Consider the following 25,652-nt stretch of genomic DNA (forward strand, 5'->3'; position numbering starts at 1 on the left):
GGTCGTACACGCCAGGCGGTGCTTTGGATCTGTACACAATCCATGGATCCCCCATCGGCCGCGATACAGATGGAGAGCAGATCACAAGGTAGCATGAAGATGGGTGTTGGTGCGGGATTGCGTGCACTGGCGGCGATGATTTTTGGGAGGAGGAAGACGAGATTGGGAGCGAGGGGTTGGGGAGAGGTGGAGCGGTACATGTTTGTATTGCGGCAGTTTGTTCTCCTTTGTTTCGAGCCGCAATGGGTGGGAGAGTGGGCACGTTTTTCGGGTTGGGTGTCCCGTATTTGGCGTGACAAGCCTTCTGAGAAGTAGAATAAGATGACACGGTATGGACTGATCGACAATACTAAGTTTTACTCAGGTTCAGATACCATACATCTGTATTTCACCGTTATATCTCTTTCGTGTAAGCCTTAAATCTTTTTGCATTTTTGTATATACACATTACATGACAGAATGACCCATTAGCAACATGTAGTGCAAAGTGTTAATTACAAGTCTGTAGGTTTGGGCATTCTTCTCCTTTTTTAGTTCTCAACGTTTTGGAATTGCAATTTATTTGTATGTATTTTCTAATTCTTGATTACATACATATACTAATCGCTGGTATGAAGCTACAACTCAACACCTTATCAGATCTAACAGAACAGTAAGGAAACTGTAAACCACATTCTTTGGCCTATACTACCCATGCTTCAGCCCTGGACCATCTTTGCCCTTCTCCAGGAGCTGGTATTTCAGTAGTTAGACCGATGTAGTACTCACTGAAAGTTCTGGTACACGAGTTTTTCCCATTGTGAGGAGCATCATTGTGCTTGTCTTGCAGGAATTATGCAGGGAAACATGACTGTAAATGTTGACCCTTCATTCTCTTTGCTAAGCACTGTGAGAGTACCACCCATCAAGTCCACCTGAATCATTGTGAAAAATCAAATAGCTGTTACACAATTTTACAAAAACACCTTAATATCCTAATGTTGTCTTTCTGATGAATCAAGCATTCAAACTAAACAAATTCATACCAACTGCTTGCAGACAGCAAGGCCAAGCCCCGTCCCACCATATTTTGTTGTATGTTTCTCATTGGCATGCATATACCTCTTGAACAGAAACGGCAATGACTTCTCTGCAGATGATCATAAGCCGAAAGAACCAACAAATACGAATAAGAATCAGAAACGGCAATGAATTCTCTACAAATGTTTACCGTCAAGAAGTATGTAAATTATGATCATGAAGATATATAACCAAAGTTGCAGCGAAAACCTGGTATTCCTATTCCAGTGTCATAAACATCGAAGCAAAGCCAAACAGCTTCCCCCGTAGAATTTTCATTTGATGGAATGCCATTCTGATGAGCTTCTTCATGGTTTGAGCAACGCAAGGTATCTTTATCAGAAATTTTTGACGAGGCAGGATAATATTCTGTCTCAGTGTTAATTGGGCTTGCAGAATGAGGTCTTATATGTTCTATTTGGCATTCCAGTTGCTGCTTATCTACAACATTAAGGTTTATCCCAACCTTCCCGTCTTGTGTAAACTTCACCGCATTGCTGAAACTGTTTCAAACATTAAATATTATCAAATATACATTTCGTACTACCTCCATTTCAGTTTACAAGGCCACTTCATATTTTTATGTCTAACTTTGAGCATCAATTTTATCAACAAAAAGTGATCTATATGCCACAAAAAAGTATTATCTTTGGTTGCACCTTTGAAAGAACTTTCAGATGATATATTTTTGATGACATATAACCCATATTTTGTTGATTAAAATTATAAGTCAAAAAACGGACTGGCCTTGTATACAGAAATGGAGGGAGTATTATCTTTAACAAACCTCTTAAGAATGACAGTATGCCTAATAAATGAAATAGAAGCTTACTTGATCAAGTTTGTCAGAATTTCCTGAATCTTTAGCGCATCACCGATGACCTATACAGGCATTGAAAAATCATAGCTGAACTTGAAGATATCATTTGTAAATTGTAAGTCAGTTGGATACCTCAACCTCAAAAGATCTCTCCTACTTAAGAGTTCGTAAATATTATATTTAAGGCAATTGAAGTCAAGTTGCATATACATTAACAGACCTGAACAATACAGACAAAAAGTATGGAACAAAAGATGGATTATGGTCAGTACCTCTGATGGAACATCATCACCTATGCGCCCTTCAAGAGTCAGCTCCTTCTTCATAAATAAAGAAGCAGTTTGGAGTACATGTTCAACTACTTCCCTTGGCCTAAATATCGCAGATTGTAGTTTGATAACTCCTGAAATAATAAAGGTAGGGAAAATCTACTTCAGATCTCAAGCGTGCTCAACACATATAAGATACATAAATAATTAGAGAAACAAATAATAATGCACATGCCGACTTTTGAGATTATTTCTGAAACGGTACCTAGAACTCATCTCTATTCGGAAACATCGTTCTTGACTTATTTGCTACACATAACTAATATATATGTGGCCCTATGCCAAATTAAAAATAGTCAAAAATATTACTCGCTCCATCCAGAATTACTTGTCGCAGAAATGGATGTATCTAGATGTATTTTTTGTTTTAGATACATTCATGTCTATCCATTTATATGACAAGTAATTCAGGACGGAAGGAGTACTACATACTATATGTATATATGCATGAATCAACCAGTGTTGTCGTGGCTTTGCATTATAAGAACTGAATCAGTACTAATTATCAACCAATTGCCAAGTTAGTTATGCGCTCAGCCAGTCGGAGCTATCTAGGAAACACAACAATGTAACTAATTAAAGGAACAACGCATCATTAAGCGCCTTCCAAAGTACAAAAATGCCCGGGATCCCTACCCGCAGCCCTGCATAGATAGCCTAATAGTCCATTTCCTAACAAGGATTTCTCTTAAATACCATATTCTTTGAAATACCTGATTCCACTTTGGAGAGACCAAGGATGCCATCGATCGATTGAAACACAACATTTCCAGAGGATAACATAAGCTCTAGCAACTGATGTTGTTCTTGATCCAGTTTGGTAGTTGCAAGAAGCTCGGCTATCCTAAGGACTTCTGAAAGGGGAGATCCGATCTCATGTGACATTGTGGCTAACATTTGTTTTGCTTGCGGTGTGTCCTCTGCATTGTTGACAAGTGGAAGTACTCAGTGTAATTCTGAATCAAAATGCAATAAATCAATGCTAGAGTAAAATGTACACCATGCAAACCTGTAATATTAGGTGATCTGCTATGCTCTATTTCCTTGGCTTTTTGAACAGCTTCCCTCACCCTTATGTCTGTCATTTTCTCTCTTGTTTTGACCTGAAGTTCAAGGAAGTAGACGCAGTTCAGAAGCGTGGAATAAAATGTAATTCAATGTAGAACGACATGAAATGAGATTCAGTTCGAAGAAATTTATTTTGAAATGAAAATGGTATCTTAGCTCATGCGGAAAATACCCTCAAACTCAAATAACAGTTTGTGAGATCACTTCACAATACTTTTCATGTGCACTATCAAAGAAGAAATCATGGAGACCAACAAGGATTGGGATGCTATTTTATTCATGGAGACCAACATGGATGGCGATGCTATTTTTATTCATGAAGACCAGCAAGGATGACGATGCTATTTATTAACGGAAGCCAACAAGGATGACGATGATATTTTCACTAAAGAAAAAGGTGTACAATTGTGCACAAGAAACAAGGGAAACAAAAAACACATAATCAGTCTCGAAATAATACTGAGACCATAATAATATCTTATTATTCTCTAGATTTTGAAAGAACGGAAATTGAAGAAACATGAATATGATAGAAATGAATATAACAAATTACCTGGTCCGTTATGTCCAGTGCAACATAATTCACACCGATTGTTTCCCCTATTTTACTCAAAACTGGTTTGATGTATACCACAAAGGTCTTTGGTCCGAATAATGGAGTGTTAAATAAAAACTCTCTCTTAATCGGTATACCCTTGGCCATAACCTCTCTCTTGACCTTATTCATCTCATCTATACCCTCTCCTGACAATATCTCATGGTCTATTTTACCAATAACATCCTGAAAACAAATTGTGAACCAGACAAAAATACAACTTAATTTCAGGATTAAAGAGCAGTGCACTATATGGAGCGGAAAAATCAATGGCAAAGGCATTCAGCTCATCCGCAAGTGTCGGAAAGTGATTAAAAATGTAGCAGTACCGTAACTCGACATCCTAAAAAGAAGAAATAAATTGTTATTATTATTACCATATATCATCAAATTTAAGGGGAAGTTGGAAAAGGTGTGGAAAAGCACTAACGGCAGACCTGATGAGCAATCAAAATGGGGGCACTTTGGAGAATCAGGTGCAAGAAATAATCGCCCCGTTTTAACATGGCAGATAATTCCCCCGCCAGTGTTTCTAGCTGAAATTTCTTGAGATATTCCCCCAGCTTCTCCTCCAACGAACGCTCCCTTTGCAAGCTTACCCCATGCGCTTTCTCCGACTGCAGCGCTCGCCGTTTCCAGTAGGGGGTACTGTCATGCTCTGCATCTTCTTCAAGATCCTCGTCATGAGAAGGGTCATTAATCTCTTGTCTCGAACACTTGAGGGCATTGTGACGTTGGTCCTCCTCCATGATCTGCTGCTTCTTTTGCTCAATCTCTTCTCGCTGTTGGGAGAGACGACCGAGCTCTTCATTCAGGAGCCGGGCATTGTTGGCCCTCCTATATTCCCAATGCTTCACGAAGTATTGCATTTGAGAAGCAGCTTTCTCGGTATCTGCGATTTCCGCTAGCCGGCTGAGATCCACACGAGCGGGCTGCTCTCTGAATTCAACATCCTTGAGCGCGTCTTCGTGGTCCTTCCCGTGATTCTCGATAGTTAGCACTGTCGTTACCTGGTCCAAACAGGATAAAATATGTTTAATCAAACAACGTCAGGAATTGTTGCACATGAGGGGTGTTGATTACTGACGAATGCAGTTGATAAACGCCCGCTTCATTATGGCGGGTATCGTGCGAATCGAAGTTGTAGCTGAACCCAGTCCCAGTTGGCTGATCAACATAGATAATATTCGACTCCTGCAGCAGCCAATATCCAGTTCCAAACAGAGAGAAGATTAATCATACAGGGTTCTAAACCAACGATCGAGGAGCAGAATACAGTATCCAAACAATTGATCTATAAGAAAAATACCACACGGATTGGCTGATTAGCACACAAACTGCGTGTATATATCTATCTGATCCCAGCCAAACTCATTCCAGAGCAGCGACATGTTGCCCGCGATGTGGAAGGGGCCATTCTCGTAGAAGAGGGCTAGCTCGCTGCTGCATCCGGGCCCTCCCGTCAGCCAGATCACCACGGGGTCCTCCTTCTTGTGTCGCCTAGATTCGAAGAAGAAGTAGAAGAGCCTAAACACAACAGTGGCAGATGTCAAAGATACAGGAACAGGATCCTCACGGGCAAGGCAATACGAAGGAAGAGGCCGTCCGGAGACTGGACGAGTGAGCTCGCTCACCTGGCGTCCTGGGTGGTGGGGAGGCAGTAGTACCCGGCGTGGTTCCCGAGGTTGCTCACCGACGTGTTGCCGCCGTCGTCGTCTTCGGCCACCAGGGACGCGAGGTGGATCAGCCTCTCGACGATGGTTCCGGCCGGGAGAGCGTCGCCTCTACCGACGCCGGCGTACCAGTCGACTCGGTCCTTGAACTTGGAGAGGAAGCACTCGTGGTCGTCGCCGACCGAAGCAATGCGCTGCTGCGCGCCCAGCTTGTCCGCGTTCACCTCCTTGAGCTCCCCCTCCGGCATGGCCAGCACCGTCGTCCACGCGCGGTCATAGGTGGGCAGCTTCTCCAGCGTCGCCCATCGCAGCGCCTCCTCGTCGTCCTCGTCCCACAACGACCACGACCGCGAGAACAAGTCGTCCCTGCCGCACGACCACACCGAGCTCTCCTGACGCAGGCTGCGCCCGAACGCGCGGGGGAGGGGGCGGCACCGAGCGGCGTGGGGGCGGCCGCGAGCTCGCGGGGCGGGGGCGAGGGCGGGCCCGAGCAGGGCCGGGAGCGGCGGCTAGCGCGCGGGGGCAGGGGCGAGGGCGGGCGACCGAGCGGCGCCAGCTAGCGCGCGGGGGCGGGGTGAGGGCAGGACCGGGCGGTGTCGGGAACGGTTCCACCCTAGGGAGGGCGGTTCTAGCGTAGACGAGGCCTATGGATCTGGTTTTCTTTACTGAACTGTTTGGTTTTCGGAGGGTTGGAAAAAAAATCAGTGATAGGAGAACGTGGGTGGGGGGACGAGCGAACGAGAGGTCGAACCATCGCTCTGGTCGAACCATCACGACTGCATATCCTGCTTTAATAGTAGAGACTAGTTAAATGCCTGTGCGTTGCCACGGCATATAAAATATGATATGAAAAGATTGTTTGATAAAATGGTAGCATGGACTTTGGATATTTTAGCTGTTTTGTTACTACTATACAAACCACTGCCTCTCTTCTTAACTTGCTGTTAGGAGCTGCACGGTAAATGTTAGTGATCTTCACTGCAATTTTTAATTGTAGGGGCAGCATACCGTGTCACTCAATCGGATGGCCCAGCAGTTTTTCATGATGTAGGGAAACAAGCTTTAGGTAATTGACATATTTAACTTAATATTTTTAGCACATAATTTATTTCTGCATGAAGACCAATGAGTAATGTCATTCTTACTTTGATTCAGAACTTATCTGGGATCCCTTTTATCTCTACAAGAAATATGAAAAAAATTCTGATCCTAAATTAGTGAGTTCTGCTTTGAGCTGATATTATTTCTTTTTCTATTTTGTTATAGTGTCTTGGCTCTAACACGCTTAATACTATTTCCAAGTCTCTGATATGTGGTAGTGAAGTTACTGCCAGCCAGAACTTGGTGAGGAAAGTAATGTTGAATTTGAAGAGTGAGGGCTGCTTCTTGTGTCTCAAAGCGTCTGATATTGATCATTGTCTTGATATATTCAAGTAAATGCTCAAGAAGGTGATGCTGCTGTTAATGAATTTCCTGATTTGCGAGATGTAAGTGAGCTATATTGGTATCTACAACTGCTTTGAAACAATATTTTTGTTTGAAAATTCCCTGTTTTACTGAAAATTTTCATGTTTGTATCACAGCCTAATTCTGCTAGCCTCTTGGTCGAGAAGCTTAATGGTAATGATATGAATGCAATGCTATATCTGCCATTTTCTTAACTGTGTTTGGCTGTAGGGGCGCTCACACCGTAACACATGCATATTGTTTCTTAACATATATATTTAGATCACCATTAAAATCGCAGCTTGATTGTAACCCTGAAGTTAGTGTGATCCCAATTTTATTATACATGCTCCACAATATTAATTATATCCGATGTAATAATGCCTTTTTTAAAACGAACATAAATTGACGGGACAAGATGGTCTTCATTGTCCTCAATGCTGCTACTTATTTTTGAAACATCAATGCTGCTTCTTGGTCAGGTTATCAAAGGTTGCCAAAGGAATTTGCAACTTTGATACTACATATTTTAAATAATTGATGCGGAACACAACTAAAATATTTCAGCCCCGTTGCAACACACGGGTATTTAGCTAGTAAGTACTACAAGGAAGCATTGGTAACTACAATCTGACTTGTTGTCGCATTTGATTACAAACGACACATGCATTTGGACATCGTGAGCATTTTTAATAGAGATCCACACGATTCATATTGATAATATCACACTCACAGATAAGTGGTTGTGTAATAACAAAACAACGTAAATTTTGGCAACAAGACAATAGTTAGCATTTTTGTTCTTTTTTATCAAGTCACTGTCAATGCATCTTCCTCCTGTATTTGGTCGAACCTTCACGTTGTCTCTTGTTATTTCCAGCTTGAATAGGTGCAGCTTTGACCAAGTATAGGATGGGCAGATATCGCGGAAGGAATAATCATGGTTTCTTAAGACTGACAATGCTCCCTCGAGTACTACACGACAAAAATACTCGGGTCAGTGTGCATTAAGTTCTACAATAGTTATGTCGCTGTAATGCAGATCTGAACATACTTTACCTTCAGTTGGTATAATTTGATCCGGCAACTTTATGTGCTAAGGACTTCCTTGTATACTATGTTCTTCATGGTCGTTAATAAGGGCTCAGATCTTTTTCGCTTCTTTGAATTCTTGCTTTGTTCCTTGCCCTTGACTTTACCCTTGCCGTCGTCCTTGATGGCGAGAACCTTAATGTTCGTCTTTGCGGTGGCTCTAGACAATGCAACGTAGAGCTGACCGTGAGAGAAAATCGGGTCCGGTAGGTACACCCCGACAATCGGTATGGTCTGTCCTTGCGCCTTGTTGATCATCATGGCAAAGCTGAGCCTAATAGGGAACTGCTTCCTCTTGAACTTGAAAGGGAAGATATCATCATCGGATGGACAAAGAGGTATCCGAGGAAGGAACACCCTCCTACCAGCATGTTGTCCTAGCACGATTTCTGCGTCGATGGCGTTCCTTTGGAAACCCCGGACCACAAGCCTTGTGCCGTTACATAACCCATTAGCTGGATCTATGTTTCTCAATAGTATAATGGGGCAATTTATCTTTAGTTTGAGGGCATGCGGAGGCAGCCCGTTGGGAGTCAGGTTGTTGAGGAACTCGGGGGCATAGTAGCCGTGTGGGTCATCCTCTGCACTATCAAAACTATGGTAGATCTTCTCTTCGCCCTAGAAGCGCTCTATCATGCGTGTGTTTATCTTATCAACGTTGTCGTTCTTGGTGGAGAGGATTGCTCGAGATGTCATATAATTTGGATCAGACATGTTGTGGTCTAGAGCAGGAAATACATGGTCGATTAGCTTCTCTAGGTCCACACCGTCTCCTGTTGGCGGCACACAAATGTCTTGAGGGAGCCTTATGTTGCCTTCCTCGTCGGTTTCTTCGGTGCCGTTGCCTACCCTTAGCAAGTAATCTGCGAACCACGGGTCGTTATGCGCCCTCATGTTCGTGACGAGCCTTAGCTGGCGCATAACCTTCCAAAGGTACGAACTCCGCAGGTCGCATCGATTATCTGACCCTGTGACGCTTTCCTGACGACTGGAAGCACCTGCCTGAAGTCCCCACCGAACACGACAGTTTTCCCCCCGAACGGTTGGTGTCGTCGTCCCATGATTTCCCGCATGCTATTGTCCAGTGGCTCAACAGGTTGCCGCTTCGTCATGCTGGCCTCGTCCCATAGGATGAGGGAAGCCATGCGCAGGAGCTTGGCCGTCCCACTTTGCTTGGTGAAGCTGCACGACGCCCCATCTTCAATGCTGATTGGGATCTTGAACCTCGAGTGGGTTGTCCTGCCTCCAGGCATGATGGAAGCCGCGACGCCCGACGTCGCCGTAGCCACCGCTATCTTGCCCTCCCCCCGAACCTTTGCGAGCAATTTCCTGTATAGGAAGGTCTTCCCGGTGCCTCCCGGGCCATCGACAAAGAATACACCCCCATCATCGGCATCTACTGCTGCCAGGATCTCGTCGTATGCAAGCCTTTGCTCATGGTTTAGCGAGGACGGTAAAGCTGCGTCGCGTGCGTCAACCTCGATGGTGGACTCCTCTGTGACTTCTCTTGCCTCGCCTCCAATGTGTCATAGGTCTCGTCGATGTCCGGAAGAGGGAACAATGCTATGTCTTTGCCCATTGACTGTAGCATGCCCCTGATGTCTAGCAACACCATCTGCTCCACTGCCTTTGAGCACGTGTGTGATCGGCGGTAGTCATCAGACATCGCCTCTAGGTGCCTATCCCATAGACCGCGCACGTCACCTGGCTCGCAGAATACCAAGATTGTTGCAAAGAGCCTCCTGAGCGAGGCTGGCATCGCGAATTGTGTTGACTCTGTAAGAGACTCGTCAAGCGTGTTGTCGGCCTCGATGAGGCCCAATCTCTCGGCAGCCTCACGGAAGCTATCACATAGCACACCGTCCACGGTCCTTAGGTCCTCGAAGGATGTCTTGCCTGATACGTGGTTGAGCAGCACTCGTAGAAAGTACCGCTCCCCCTCGGCTAGATGTGCTGACACGATTCGACCTACTTGGTGTTGCTTTTGCCTCGGCCTCCAGTACTTTGCTCTCTGCCATGTGAAACTTCCCGGAAAGTCCTTGTACAGGATGTCTCGAGCCCAAACATGCTGCTGATTAGCGAGGAAATACTCCGTCAGCATTGACTTAGATGCTTTATCACGGGCGACGACATCGGTCAGGTCCTCTCCTGCTTTGACCGTGACACTATGCATATTTGGGAGATGAAGCGACAACTGTAGGACCGACGGGAAACTCTCTAAAAGATTGAAGCCGAATATCCTCCACATCGCCTCCGGTGGAGTAAACCATCTCGCATCGATGTACCTTTTAATCTCGTCTACAACCCCTTTCTCGTCAGGCTGGTCGATGCTGATTGAAGCTCGGTCGTGGCCCTTGTATACGTATTTGCAAAGGTACTTGATGGCCTTGATGCTCGAGCACACCTCGACATTTATGTAGCAGTTGAACATCCGTAACAGATAAGGGTTGTAAGGCACCACCCATCTGTTATCCAGCATCTGACGTCGGACCTTAGCCTGACGACCATCGTCCCGCCGTCGATACACACGGTATGAATCCTTCCTTGTAAGGTGTTCTGGTTGAATGGTCGTGGGTACTGGCTCTTGCACTTCAAGTCTTGCATACACACATTTTTGGGATTTAGATTACCGCATGGGCCATGCATCATATGCTTCACGACCATGGCATAGAGCTCTGGATACTTATGCTTGTCCGGGAGCTCTGCGGATATGATGCGGTCATACTGCTCTGGCACCACAAGTTTATATTCTCTATTCATTATCAACAGGAAGTGCGCGTGGGGGAGGCCCCTCTTCTGGAACTCGACGACATACACATGCGCCACCACAACACCAAGGACGTGCTTCTTGAACAACATCTCTTTCATGGTCTCCAACTTGGCCCTAAACACGCGTGCGACAAGATCTGGTCGGTCTTGGGGTGTCTGGCCAGGAAGTAGCTCATTCAGTATCTCCTCCCAGCTAGTATTGCACGTCATAGTCAAAAAGATGTCAGGCTTCCCATAGGTCTGCATCAGTGCCATAGCGTCCATATGCCTCCCCTTCATGTCTCGGTTGCTCCCCTGATGCGTGCCTGGGAGCACGATCCTCTTGCCAATAGCGCTCACTCGCACCTCCCTAACCGCGATGCTATCCACAAGGCCTTGATATAGATCGGCACGTATCTGCGTTTGGTGGTCCTTGATCCACTTCAGCCTACAACCCTCAATCTTGATGAACATGTCCACACCCCACTGCTGGAATAGGCGTGCTCCGTGAAGTATGGGGTTGAATATTGCAGGGCGTGTCTGTAGCCGGTAACAGTAGTAGTCCCTGACAGAGACGCACAATCGACTATTCCCCTATGTGCATAGACGTGATAGAAGAAGGTTAGTTACCATATGGGAAGGATAGACAATGTTATCTTTTTTTGCATATAAGCATAGAAAACGGGCAAACCTGAATTGTTATCGTGGTTCCGTCTTGGTTGCTATGCAAGCTCCCAAGGGACATTGCGCTTCGGGATATTTGGATTCCAACCAAGCTCCCCCTTGGGAAAAAGAGGGGATACGAGAGCGGGTCATAGCAGCCATCTGTGGCATGTATACTATGCTTCTCATCGTTGTCCCCATAGAGTGTAATGCTGCGGTTAAACCTCTTTGCTAGATCGTTTCCCTCGACCCAAATCGCAGCCACCTCGGATGACACAGGTCTGTTATATCTCCGTTGATCTAGCTTCTGGTCAATGTTGAGGTCTATGCGGTACTCCTCGAGGTTTTCCTTGTGGGTACCCAAACTTCTAAACTGTTGGGAGTAGGGGTTGCCCCTGAGGATGTCCACTAACTTGTTGATTACGCGTTGGTTCAATTTCTTGGTAGCCTCCTTGCGATGGCTTAAGTTGGGGTCGTCGTCATAGAAGTACAACTGCAGATGTCTAGGAAGAGTTGTTGGACCGAACGAATGCACTTTGTGGTAAATAGTGCCCTGCGCCCGGAACGTGTATACCCCAGACTTCATGTTCGTATAGTTGTTGTCTAGGCTGACGCCAAGGGTAGTGAAGGAGAAGTGACCGTTGAAGAACCGAATGCTCTCCCGGAAGTGCCGAGAGTCTGCATCTGCGCTAGACCATAACCTCATCAGCTCTGGAATAGGCTCTTGTTCGGCCAACTCTATTTCCCCATTTTGACAGCAGAAGCCATCTGTCTCGTACTGGAACTTCCTGGCCTTGCAATGGTCGTAGTTTGCCGCGTGCTTCAGGATGTGCGTGCTGTCTGGGATAATCGAGTAGACATAGTCAAAAGGATCAAGGTCGATAGGCCCCGTTTCGGAGGAGTCCACGGGCTGATCGATGTCCGTGCCATCAGCGTCGTATCCTGCAAGCATCGGCGAGACATAACATGACATGATAGGATTCACATCATAAATGAATAGTATACATGGACGAGAAGCGAAAGGCGTCTCAGAGTACCTTCACCAGCAAACAGGTAGTACTCATCATCCATGAGGCCATCGGAGAGTGCACCATCGTCCATTATGTTGCTGAGGAAGGCTTCCATATCAGCTGCATCATTGTTGAGCCGGTAAGACGGCGTGCTTGATGAAGGGGGAGCAAGGTTTAGTGTGACTGGTGACATGGTGGACAGTAAAGATGATACGGTTACCATCGGTCCCTATGGTGTAAGACGGCGTGCTTAATGAAGGGGGGGGAAGCGAGTGAAGCAGCTCCTGTGGGTGGTGAAGATGAGCTTGTTGGTGATTTGTTCACATCTAAGGTACTTGCCTCTTGGCGGGGAGTCCTCCGCTTAGCTTCAAAGCTTGCATTACGACGATCTAGCAATGCTGACTTCTTACCCTCTGGTATGTTCTTCCCGCGTGCCCTTCATTTTACGACATTCCCTTGAATCTTCTTTACAGTTCCACCTTCTTTGTCCACTCGCTGGTTAGCCCTACGCTCTGCTCTGGTCTCATGCCTCTGCTCATGGGCATGATTCTGGTTCTCGTATATTGGTTGATCGTTGCCTTGCTGCGACGCATTGATGTGCTCTTCCTGTTGATCTCCATCGCCTAGGGTACGACTAAGGTACTCGCCTGCACCGTTAGGTAGCTAGTAAATACTGGTTGAACACACATGGACATATCAAGTAGTGTAAAGATGGGGGGATTACCGTCTGATTCCAAGCCGTGACCAGCCTTACTTGGTGGCCCGGGGGCATGAGATGAAGCGGCGGGTTCCCCGACTGCGAACGGATGAGTGGTCGACATATGGTTGGGGGCAGCTAAGTTAGATGCATCTGGTCGCAGCATTGCTATGGATTCAATGCAAGGGGTGTTGCGCCTAGCCGCGAGTTTTGCGTTTCGCTGAGCTCGCATATTCTGCTTCTCTTCGGGTGACATGTTTTGCACACGAGCTCTTCGGCGGGAGTTTGTCTCTTCTTTGTCCTCGACCGACATATTTTGGTAGGCTGTCATTCTAAGGGTGCTACTCTATTCCTTCTCGTCTGATGTCATATGCTGCCTAGTTTCTCTTTGACGGGAATTCCTCTGCCCATCTGTCTTCGTTTTCCAAGCTGCTCTGTGATGTGCATTGATTTCCTCCTTCTGTTCAGGTGTTAACCTATTTCTCCGTGCTATATATTGGTCTCGCCTTTTCTGTCTTTTGTCCGATGTAATGACTGTGCTTGAAACAAGGTGTTCAGGACCAGTCTGTGAGGTGTTGAGCCTCGACGCTATATATGAAACAATATCATGCTCAGCGCTGCTAGGTGTTCCTCCAAGTGATGCACGATGATCATAGTAGGTGGCTTCACGAGAATGATCTCCTGAAGAACCATTTTATGGACCACTTTGGTTATGAATTGTATAAATGCTAACGGAAAATACGTTTGTGGTCAAGGGAGATACCACTTGGGGTTTCGACATGCTGCACTGGCCGAAAGGCCGTGAGATTGCCGGCTATGGGAACCATCATACGGAGTTGAGTTGGCAGATTCTCATCATCGTCGGAAGACGAAACACTGTTGTTAGTAGTGTCCGTTTGGTCACGAATGGAAAAACCAGAAAGTGGTCGGTGGGTAATGGTGGGTTGTAGCCTCGGTGTCCTCTCATATTCAACAACTGATAAGAATTAATGTAGGATAAGTTGTGAAAGAACATTGTATACCTTATATGCAGACATGTGATGGGCATAGACATACCTCTTTTTCCTTTATCATAAAGATTCCCTCTTTCGTGTGACATCTCTATCTCGTATATGTTATTCACTAAAACTGCATTCATATGCCAAGATACAAAATTAAATTAGGGGGTGTGATGGGTTAGATTTTATACAAAATTAAATTACAGGTTTTGATGGGCCAATTTGTCTTCTCCAAGGCAGAAAATTAGAGGGTGTGATAACTCTTGAATAGTATAGTCCTTATGATACAATGAAACATAAAAGTTTCTCTTAATGGCTTATTGCACTGGTCATAATAACAGAATTTCAGCATTGTAAAAACACCTATCAAGATGAAGAGAGTGACAGAATGTAAATGTTAAACCAAAATAATGGACGAATCAGGTTGTACTTTAGTTTGCACGAATTAAATATAATGGTGGTGGCATGCAGCAATCAAGAGAACAAGGTCGAGCCAGGCTTAGACTTCATGACAAGCATAATTAGATTCAGATGGTTCCTTGCATCCTCCTTTCAAAATTAAACCTCAAGGTACATTTTGTTTGAGTCTTCTTGCTTGTGCGGATTCAAAGAATTTGATTCTTTGTTCTAGCTTTTTTAGTGTGTGCATTTGGAGTTCACAGGTATCTAAGTTTTTATGATGTATCTAACAAGAGTTTGACACTTTTTCCACCGGAAGTTTTTGGGCAAAAATGAGAATGAACGACCAGCAGGTGAAAAATTGTGATTTTGGTTGTTGGGCGTGATTAGTGGAAGTAGGTTATGCGATTTTCCATATAATAAGAATGAACTTCATCTTCAACAAAAATCCCCTCTTTCTGTAATCTTGTCAGATCGTTCATTCTTTTGGTGAAGTTCATCCTCCTATATATCTCTTCCTCACACTCTTATTTCTTTTTCTGATTTGTGATTAGAAAAGAGGAACTTGGAATTTTGTTAATGACTCGCAAGCAGCAGAAAAATCATCCAGTTTCTAATTTTCTAGCCATATCCAGGTACGTTGTTACATACCTTTCTTAGCAGTTTAATTTCATTAGCACTGTTCTTTTCTTAGTTGAAATACCACTGTTTCATTAGCACTAAACTCTCTGCAAACAAATGTGCTACACTCCGCGCAAAATTTCCTAAAGACCAATATTCCAACCAAGTAAGAAACTTCAGTACCATAAACTATCATTGAGAACTGTCGCCACATTAATTGTTATAGTGCATAAGATTGCAGGTCATACCCTAAGAACAAAAAACCTAGGGTACAAATCGAAACATACTCTCGCCACATAAACCTCAGAGCTGATTAGATAAGATTTCAGGTCATACCCTAAGGAGAACTATGAAGATTATACATTTTCTGAAAAGGCAATCTCAGGAAATTGCTCCTTTTGAAGAAGTGAATCAGTGTGACTTAATTGGAAGCACTAAGATGGCCAAACATATGAACCTGGTACAATATTCTCAGAACAACATAAGTAGAGCCAAATTATTGATATCTTGACACAATGGAGTTCTGTAGTGAGAATCTTCTGGCATGTCGAAGTGACTGTGATTATGGTGGCTCAGTTGTGGTACAGCTATGGGATATTGAGTCTCCAGAATCTTACTTATCTTTCTCTGCAAGCGATTCGATATATATAATTTCTTTTAAGTTTCTTACTGAAATTTGTAGAAGTGAACACTGAGCAGAACACTAACACATCTCATTCACAGTATATTACTTCCCTTAAAAATAGTGGTGGCGCAGAAAGAATGATAGAGAAGTGGGAGGAAACTAAGTAGCTGCATTGGTGTAAGGAAGAAGGGGAGAGCAAGATGAGGTTCGAGGGAAATACGACGGTGTAGTCACTCCCTAAGCCTATCGGCATGACCCAATTCACTCCTTTATTGCTTCAGGTTCAATGTTGTTAGCATTGGTATTAATATTCTACTTTCCTAGCAATCACAATACAATCTGAACCCTGAGATCACAATCTCTGTACTTTCCTAGCTTAGCATTACTGCAACGGAATCACATGAGAGGTGTGTCCGTGTGAGTGAGTGGGAGGGGACATTCAGTTTCCACTACTTGTAACAACCAGGCTGGACTGTTTTGTGTTGACTGCTGTCAAATACATGAACCTGAATGCTCATATATGCTTTGTATTTAACGTATACTTGTGTAGAAAAATAAAGTGGGTCTTCAACTGTTCAAGACAGTTATGGCTAACGCTAGCTTCAAAATGAGTCCCAGACTTAATTGTTTATGTGCAAGCAAAATAGTAATAATTACTTATGCACTTAGAGTAATCTATTCTTCATGAAATTATACAATCAATTAATTACCGTGCCTTCTGCTGTAGCGATTCTGAGAAAAAAACAATCATAAGGAAGGGTTCTATGCTCTAAACTGGAGTGAAACAAACACTATGTAGGGGACATTTGAATACTTCGCTGAAATTCCAATTATTGTTCTCTAAATGATAATAAGTTTGATCGTTTCCTAAAAAATTCTGTGAACTTCATATGGGCCTGAACTATAGGATTTCTTGCTTTATTGAATTATCTTTCCACATGGATGTTGCTATTTCTTCAGTTGTCCTCAACAGGTCAAGAAGAATGCTTTTGACATGTTCAGAATAGTTTGAGCCCCTCGCCTTTGCATTGAAAAGATAGAGAGAAACCTCAAACACTACAGCATTAGCTTTTGTTAGAATCAGCGGGAAACTATTGGGCTTATAGTTTCGACCTCATTCAGTAATATGGAATGTATGTTTTGTTTTCTGCTATATAGTTTTTTCTACACACTATGAGCTATGTTATTATTTATCTTGGCAGCACACACTTCCACAGATGTCCACTTCATTATTACTGTAACAAATTTTATGCAGCAGTATAGAAGGAATTACTGTGGGGAACAATTTTAATACGTATTTGAAGGAGTGATGCATCCAGTTGACTCCCAACAACCAAGGCTTCACAGTAAGCTCAAATGGGAGGGGCTAAAACTCTGATCGTTTCCTAAAAAAATCTGTGAACTTCATATGGGCCTGAACTATAGGATTTCTTGCTTTATTGAATTATCTTTCCACATGGATGTTGCTATTTCTTCAGTTGTCCTCAACAGGTCTAGAAGAATGTTTTTGACATGGTCATAATAGTTTGAGCCCCTCGCCTTTGCATTGAAAAGATAGAGCGAAACCTGAAACACTACAACATTAGCTTTTGTTAGAATCAGCGGAAATTCATATTGCATGAGCCCTAAGATAAAGAATGGTCGCAAATATTGTTTATTTCTCTGGGAATATAGTGGTAATGTTACGCCGTGTTCTTGATCTTAATAGTCAACTGCTTCGGCATGCATGGTAGAGCAAACAAGAAAGTAATATGTTGTTCCTAGCTTCTATCTATACATATATATTTTTTTGAATTAGAAAATAGTACAACATATCCTGTAGTGGTGCTTTTCCAAAATGCTGAGTTTACGCATTTGTATCGTCCCGATACTGATACATGTATCCGTATCAGTAGAGCAAGCAAGCCGAATCCCTCCCTGCTTGCTCCTCACGATGTTTTCCGAGCTTATTTGATCGTGATTCTTGTTCCATCTACTCATGCTGCAACGGTGATTTGGGAACTTAGCCATGTCGACCAACAAGGGTGGAGGCGGAACGACCAATAAGGGCGGAGGCGGAGGTGCGTTCCTGTTTATCTTCTTCTTGAGTTGTTGATTCCTCTGGATTTGAGTTTTGATATTTGATCTTTGCATTCTCTGAGCTTGTTTGGTAGACATTAATTTATAAATATAGTGTTGAGACTTAATGTATAGATTGTCATCCGAAGAAAATGTTTATCTGTTTGTAGCTTCTTGTTGTGCTCTTTGGCATCCAGTCTGCACAATTTCATATATAATGTAGTGCCACTATTTCATAGGCTCTCCTTTCTAGATATTGCCCAAGTCATGTATGGGAGAGCGCTAGCACTGCTGTTTCTTGTAGTGTTTTGCCTTAACTTGTCTGAACCACTTGCATTGAGCCCCTGATGCAATTATTATCTGGGTTGCTTCTAGAAACAAATAAATCTACACCGCACGGTTCTTAATCTTGCGCAACTGGGATCCCCTTTTTGACATGCTTAGTGCTCTGTAGGTCCAGGATACCTGTTGAACCAACATGTATATACTTTTAAACTTGTTTCAAGTAGTTACAAATTTTGTGACAACTTCTCTTGATCTATGAGCAGGCTGGTCTTGGTGTTGCCAGTGCTTCTCCCAGCTTCCCCTTCGTTGTTGGTGCCCCCATCTCTGGAGCTTCTCTCGGACAGGTAATACTCTGAAGTCTTAACCCTAGGTTTTGACATTATATGCCTTTTGTTTGAGCTCTGATCTAAGATTTTTGTATGCATCCTGGAATCATTTGAGACGGATTTGCATCTTGACCTGTAATTGATAGCTTCCACATATGTTCACAATTTACCAATGTAAATGCTCACATTTATCTATGGATAATGTGTGCTTGCTGATTTGTGTAGTGTATGATGTCATTGAATCCATGCTAGCGCTCTGTTTCTCCTACTATTTCTTTATCCTGACATTGTAAGAAAACATTGGTTGGGAAGTCTTTTCTTTTTTATCTGTTCCTAATTGCTTTCAGCCGTGCTAACTTCCATTGATTCTTCCGCCATCGCGTCAAATATCCAGCACCATGCAGACTTCACACCGTTGTTCTCGCCAGAGCACGCTTCACCCCTAAAGGCTTACCATGCAACTGCTAGAAGTGTTTTTGATTCTCTGATAATGAATTGGAATGCAACATATGACTATTACAACAAAGTGAATGCAAAGCAAGCTTATTACCTGTCCATGGAGTTTTTGCAGGTCTTGCAATATACTTCCTTTAGCCTTATCTCATACTTTTGGTAACTGCGATATGATGTTATATGGTTATTTTTTGTGTACTGCAGGGAAGAGCTCTCAAAAATGCTATTGGCAATCTAGAGCTAACAAGGCAATATGCTGAAGCGTTAAAACAACGTGGACAGAACCTACAAGATGTTGGTAGCCAGGTAAGTGATTTTTGTCAGAGATATAGTTTTTAGTCCATATCAAAATTATCGCAGAGCCATTATTTTAAAAACAGAAAAGAATCATATATAGCGAGGGCCCGAAGCAGACGAAGAGGTTGGTCTACCAGACGGCGCTGATGGAGAGGGGGCTCAACCTGCCTGACCCAAGGACTTAGCGTCGAGCATGTACCGGTCGGTGCAGAAGAGCCTGGACCTGAGATCCGACGCGGCCGTGGAGGAGGAAGAGGAGCCGGAGGAGCCGGAGGTGGAAGAGGAGGAGTCCGTCGACGTGCGCTCAGGCTGGGCGGAGCAAGAACTGGCGAGCAGCGGAAGAACAGCAGCCTTGACGTGCGCTCGGGCTCCCAGCCGGCGAGCAGCGGAAGAACATCAGCCTTGACGTGCGCTCGGGCTCCCAGCCGGCGAGCAGCGGAAGAACAGCAGCCTTGACGTGCGCTCGGGCTGGGCGACGTGCGATGGCTACGTGGGTTTGACTGTGGTTGTTTTTTTGTATTTGGGCATGGGTGGGAGGATATGTACGATGGGAGCAGGATATGTACTCGGCAGTTTTGGATCTGGAGTGCAGGATATGTACTCGGCTGTTTTGGATCTGGTTTTCTTTATTGAACCAATGGAGCCTTTTCTCCCTCCGTGCAGGCCGTGGGCGCGCCAACGTGGTTTGAGTCCCCCGGATCACCCGGCGGCGGCGCGAAGGATGCTGCAAGACGAAGATGACTGGAGGGTGGCCATGGAACGTTTGCGGATCTGGAGGATTGCGCCGTGGTGGCCGACGGCGGCTATGATCATATCAACTGTTTTCTAATCAAAGCTGCCATGTTCCACTATTCCACCCCCTCACTGGAAATTGCCTCGATAAGCAAATCGTGCATGGTTAGGCCCCTCTCCCTCCTCTCTGCTGCCGGTGGTCATGATCAAAGCCATTATCCCAATGGTATTACATCACTGAAAATGCATCTTTCTTGAGCTTTTGTACTAACTAGTACAAATGCCCGTGCGTTGCACCGGGCGAAGAAAGAGGCACAACCAGCTTAAGATTTATGGGAGAAACAGGAAGAAACAAAGGACTGGAGGAGAAATCATACATTCAAGGGCGCCTATGATGTCAAGAATAAACTCATCAGAGAAAATCTTCTCAAAGATCGATGGGCTGTTCAGCAATACTGCACAATGAAAATGACAATAAATAGCAGTCCAAAATATTGAAATGATATTGTGAGTGAAGCTTAAGATGGAATTTGCTTGTGTTGCTTGATAAATATTGCTGCTTCCGATTCTAATGTTGCATGCTTATAAGTTTGAACTATCCAATGTTACGTGGTCAAGTAGCAATAAACTGCACAATGCCATGTCATCGCAACACTGCCGCTACATCAGTGAATTTCCTGTTCTACAGGTTTTAGGTGGATTCCAACAGGAGATATGGAATTTCAGATAGCAAGTCTGAGGCCATGATTTTCAGCAAGTTTTAACCACGACGTTCAAGAGTGACTTGAAAAGAAAACCCTCCATCATCAAAAGTATATGTGTCTCATTCTCCAAGGCAATGGTAACGTAACGTAGCCAATGCAGCCACTCGCACCCACAGTAACTTCAAAGCATCATCTGCCAACTCCTCAAAGCCCAAGGAGCATACAATCATACGCACATGAGCCGTGACTGCTGAATGTACTGATCGCTGATCATACATTCGAGGCGTAGCCATGGGCGCCACAACCAACCATGCCGCTCCCATCTCTCGAGCCATCCTTTCGCTCGTGACGATCATCTTCTTCTCCGCCATCTGCAGCTCCGACCCGGACCTCCTCGTCGACTACTGCGTCGCCGACACGAGGGCCGCCGCCGGCGCGCACCGGCACAGCTACCGCTGCCACCCTCCTCCATTCTATTTTGTTCCCTTGTGCCAAGCCCAGCGAGGAAGAAGAGAAGGGAACTCGCTCGCGCTCCGCTGCAGCAGCGAACCCCGCGCCGCAGCGAACCCGATCGATGGCCTCCGCTGCGGCGTCGCAGCCCGCGGCCCCGCCGCCGCCGCTACTTGTTTTAAATAGATGCCAATTGTGGTCATGAGACACTGAAGATACAGAAACCATAACCGAGCAAGTAACGTGCTTAACTGTGACTTTTAACAGGAAGATCCATACAACTTACAAGGTAAAGATCCAAGTACTCAAGCTGCAAGTCACTGAGGGAATCCCCAAGTGCCTCGGGCACATCTTCTGGGGCATGATGACCACACCTGAAAAAGCACACCCATTAAACCAGCAATTAGTTGGACATGAAGCAGTGAAGAGATATAACAACATGGATATCACCAGAAATTCGGCCTACCATAGCTTAGAGGTGATAAACAGATCTTCACGCTTGACTACAGCCTCATCAAATAGTTTCTTCAGAGCCAAACCGACCTGGACAATCCAAAGGCGCATTCTGTTATTCGTTACACAAGTTCAATGGAGAAAACTTGAGACAAGAAAGAATCTACTGGCGTCAGAAGGGCAAATGCTAGAAGCATGAGTTTTGATTGCCATTTCCAACTGGTACATACTTTAAAGTTGTCCAAATTGGTCACTTGAGCTTTGTAAACCAGTTGTTTTGTTTTTCTTTGTGTTCCTCTTTCTTTTATCTGAAGTAGGTGGATGTTCATGGACTCTTTCGAGACCCGTTCACTAATTATTAGTGTTATTTTGAAAAAAGAAGAAGCGGGGGGCCCTCGATTTCCATCATTTGAATAGAAACCAGCAAGCAAAATTCCCATAACGAAAGCATGTTGGACAACTGAATGCTCATAAAATTATGTTCCAGCTTCTGTTATTCAGTTATTTCTTGTCTTGTCAGTGATGGTGCGCTCTTGGTTGCAGGAAACAAGCAGGAAGTTTAAGCACAACACAGGTATGTATATATATATATATATATATATATATATATATATATATATATATATATATATATATATATATATATATTAGGATCAAAGGGAAGATAGTGCAGGAAGGTTTGGGGGAGGCCGGGTAGGGTTGGTTTGGTACCTCCTTCTCGTTGTTGTAGGCTCTGGCGCAGACGCGGAGTCGATGTGCCGGTATCCCGCCTGCACGCACGATTTTTGTTTTAGTCCAAAGACGAAATCGAATCGGGCGGATGGAAAGAGGAAAGGGCCTCCTCGCCGGCTGCTCAGCCGTGTCCACCATGCTCCCCGCCGACGAGCTCTTCTCCGGGGGCAAGCTCGTCCCGCTCCGCCTCCCGTCTTCCTCGGAAGCCGCGGCGGCGGCCACGCGGCCTCCGCTGGCCCCGGCGCCGACAACGCAGCAGCCCGAGACGGCGAGGTCGGAGGAGACGCCGAGGGCGGAGGCGGCCAAGGATGCGGTGGTGGAGGCGGAGCAGGCGGCGGAGGAGCCTAAGGCTCCGGCCAGGAGGTGGAGGGACCTGCTGCGGATGCGGAAGCAGCAGGCGTCGGCGTCGTCGGCGTCTTCCTCCTCTTCCTCGGCGGAGACCAAGCCGCTCCGCCGCCTCCTCCGCCGCGGGCCGAAGCCGCCGGAGCAGGAGCCGTCCCTCAGCCTCCCCCTCCTCCGCGACCCCAACGACGCCGACATGCCGCCCGCGTCGGCTCCAACTCCATCACCGACCCCGCCGCCTCCCGTGAGCACGTCGCAGCACCAGCTGCCGCCGAAGATCCGGCTCACGGCAGCGCAGGCGGCGACGGTGGGCAGCGTGAGCCCGCGACGGCGCCACCAGGAGCAGGAGCTGCCCACGACGCGGACTCGCGCGCGACGTCCCTCTCCTCTCCCTCACCGCACACGACTCCCCAGCGCAGACCCTCGCGAGGCGAGGCCGGAGAAGGCCGGGGCGAGGTGGATCCGGGTTGGGGTCAACAGATCCGAGCGGCTCCAGCTCGGATCTGGCCAGAGACGGGCGCGAGGTGGCCGACGGCGGCAGCCTCGCAGCAGGGAAGAGGGAGACCGAGTGAGGGAGAGAGGAAACGTTTTTTTTCCAGATCCACATAGGGACTGCGGGTTGAATACCCAGAAATGGAGGGGGTTTTGTGCAAAACTGCCGACGACGTACGACAAAAACGATCGGCGCTTTATTATTAGGGGAGATACTCCCTCCGTCCGAAAATACTTGTCATATAAATGGATGCATCTAGATGTATTTTAGTTCTAGATACATTCATTTTTATAAATTATGCGACAAGTAAATCCGAACGAAGGGAGTATGATCTAGAAATTGCGTCCGTATGAAGTGTTCGATTCTTGTTTTGGTAGCACTGCCGTTTACTCCATCCGTAAACTAACATAAGAACGTTTAGATCACTGAAGTAATGAACTAAACACTCTTATATTAGTTTAAGAGGGAGTACTAATAATGGATATGGTTTAACTAGGATCCATGACCATGGACGTATATGTATGTATATATGACAGATGCAAGTAATAGCTTTAATTTGGTTCATCTTCAATTCGTTGCAGATCCATAAGCTTTGGCTACAAATTTGAAATAAGGTTGCACAATTCCAAATTGATGAAGAGAGTGCAGAGAGGAGCGAGGTAACGGCGGTGCCGGCCGTGGAAGAGGCAGGTAGGAGCGGGGCTGAGGGCTAATCTTAAGGCTAGGCACAAGGACATCTTCCTTGGGATGAGGATAAAGAGGTAACATTAAGGACAGGCCATGGAGACGGTAGTGGCAAGGAGGATGCAGCGGTGGGCTTCAATAAAAGGAAAGTTAGCGACGAGCATAAGGAGCGCTTTATTTCCATGTTTTACGTATGCTTGTATTAATATTCTTGTGTAACAGATTTTAAACCTCTGCCTTTTAGTTTCGACTGAATAACTCAAGTTATTATTAAGAGCAAGGATGGAAAACTCCTGGTGTTTATATCTGCAAAACGTACAATACAAGTGGAGGCTGGAGCACATAATACCATAGATTCAACTAGCCTCCTGAATCAATTGTGCTTTTTTATTACATATTGTAATGTTTCCTTAAGATGGTGGTTTTCCAGGATTATACTGCTCGTCCATGCTTCTCGTCCTTGATTTTCTAATCATTATACTGTAGCTTGGACATATTTTTGGGGGAAGTGCAGTAGTATAAATGGATGTTTGAAGGTAAATAAGTAGGAGTACAACATTCACAGTTTATACATAGAGCTTAGAGCATCTCCAACAGCCGTCCAACCCGCGGCGCTCTAAAAATTAGTTTGCAACGTGTCGTTTGTCTGTTTTGGCACGGCGGCTAGCACTAGCTCCAGCAGGCGCGTTAAAATGCAGCGCGCGCGTAGCTCCAGCAGGCGCGCTACAATGCAGCGCGCACGAACAGCCGACGCTTGCCATATGTTGCATTTTGGACACATTTTGAATACAAAATGAATTTCAAACATCAAAACAAAGACATGGCATAATTTAAATCACACAAACAAGTTCATGATGACATAAAAAGTTCATGCCCACAAGATCATCCAACCAAATTCATGTCCACAAGTTTAAATTCATGCCCACATAAAAAGTTCACACCAACGATTGGCCCATCAAGAATCATGCCTCGTCCTCGTCTTCATCTTCATCTTCCTTTTCCTCCCATTCATCATCTCAAGAGGATTCTTCCTCCTTCTCTTTATTGTCGCTCGCGGTGTTGGCAAGATCTTCAACGGCATCATGCGAAAGTGTTGGCACACCGGAAGACATGCCTTCCGGAGGTGCTCCGATGCCTCTCATGAGAGACGCAAAACTCATGCCTCCCATGCCGTCAATGCCGCCCGGAGGTGCTCCGAAGCCACCCATGCCTCCCATGGTCTCCATGGTAGCTCCAAAGTCACCCATGGCACCCATGCTGCCCATGGTAGCTCCGAAGCCACCGATGCCTCCCATGCCGCCAATGCCACCGCCACCCATGTCGCCCATGCCACCGCCACCTTGTTCTTCTTCGCGGAAACCTTGTTCTTCTTCGGCCGTGCCGCATTTGGGATCTCCGAGAGGGGGCACGTGGCTTCACGACGGGCGCTCGCACGAGGCCACCCGCCGCAGAGGTCATCCGTGGCGGCATGAAAAGGCCGCGCGCGACGCCGGTGCTTGGAGGAGCATCGGAGGAGGTGAAGCCAAAGCTCCCGGCGCTAGGGTTTGCGGCGGCGACGTCGGCCGCCGCCGCCCCAGAGGGATCGCGGGTGTAGGGAGGGGTGAGGGGGGGTGCCGGCGAGGGCGTCCATCAGGTCAGTTCGCTGGCGGCGACGCGGGCAGGGCGAAGGTGGCGCGGTGGAGAGAGTGCGGCGTGAGCGCTCGAGTGTGCGGCGCCCGAAAGCGGGCGCACAAAATACGCAGCGCGCGATGCGATTCGGACAACGCGCTGTACTGTATATGTCACGCGCGTGTTTATCGC

General features: G+C 45.7%; 1 protein-coding gene and 1 pseudogene across 8 annotated transcripts; both read right to left on the reverse strand.

Annotated features, from left to right (window-relative positions):
- Nucleotides 1-403: 403 nt before the first annotated feature.
- LOC123428314 lies at nt 404-4,986 on the reverse strand (annotated as a pseudogene). The gene is made up of 10 exons (XR_006622529.1): nt 4,978-4,986; nt 4,309-4,881; nt 3,830-4,214; nt 3,218-3,311; nt 2,922-3,128; nt 2,152-2,282; nt 1,892-1,941; nt 1,270-1,562; nt 1,026-1,129; nt 404-914 (listed from the first exon to the last, which is right to left on the reverse strand). The product of XR_006622529.1 is annotated as a probable histidine kinase 1 (transcript).
- A 2,690-nt stretch (nt 4,987-7,676) lies between these two features.
- LOC123426713 lies at nt 7,677-23,709 on the reverse strand. Of its 7 annotated transcripts, none has more exons than XR_006622305.1 (6): nt 20,372-20,449; nt 19,063-19,128; nt 14,257-14,328; nt 13,964-14,176; nt 8,050-13,881; nt 7,677-7,965 (listed from the first exon to the last, which is right to left on the reverse strand). XR_006622305.1 is itself a non-coding variant. In XM_045110580.1 (4 exons), the coding sequence occupies exon 4, from the start codon at nt 10,559-10,561 to the stop codon at nt 9,524-9,526; it is 1,038 nt and encodes a 345-aa protein (XP_044966515.1). In that variant the 5' UTR covers nt 10,562-14,176; nt 14,257-14,328; nt 19,063-19,128; nt 20,372-20,449; the 3' UTR covers nt 7,677-9,523. The 7 variants fall into 7 exon arrangements, 5 of the variants coding, with proteins under 5 accessions (XP_044966515.1, XP_044966519.1, XP_044966518.1 ...); XR_006622306.1 differs by having other exon boundaries at nt 8,050-13,150; nt 13,228-14,176; XM_045110580.1 differs by having other exon boundaries at nt 7,677-14,176.
- Between the last annotated feature and the right edge of the window lie 1,943 nt (nt 23,710-25,652).

Source organism: Hordeum vulgare, chromosome 2H (assembly GCF_904849725.1).
Source record: "Hordeum vulgare subsp. vulgare chromosome 2H, MorexV3_pseudomolecules_assembly, whole genome shotgun sequence".
Taxonomy (NCBI): Eukaryota; Viridiplantae; Streptophyta; class Magnoliopsida; order Poales; family Poaceae; genus Hordeum; species Hordeum vulgare.

Coding starts and splice junctions, on each gene's coding strand:
- LOC123426713 (XM_045110580.1), bottom strand. CDS start 10,561: ATGCTGGATAACAGATGGGTGGTGCCTTACAACCCTTATCTGTTACGG.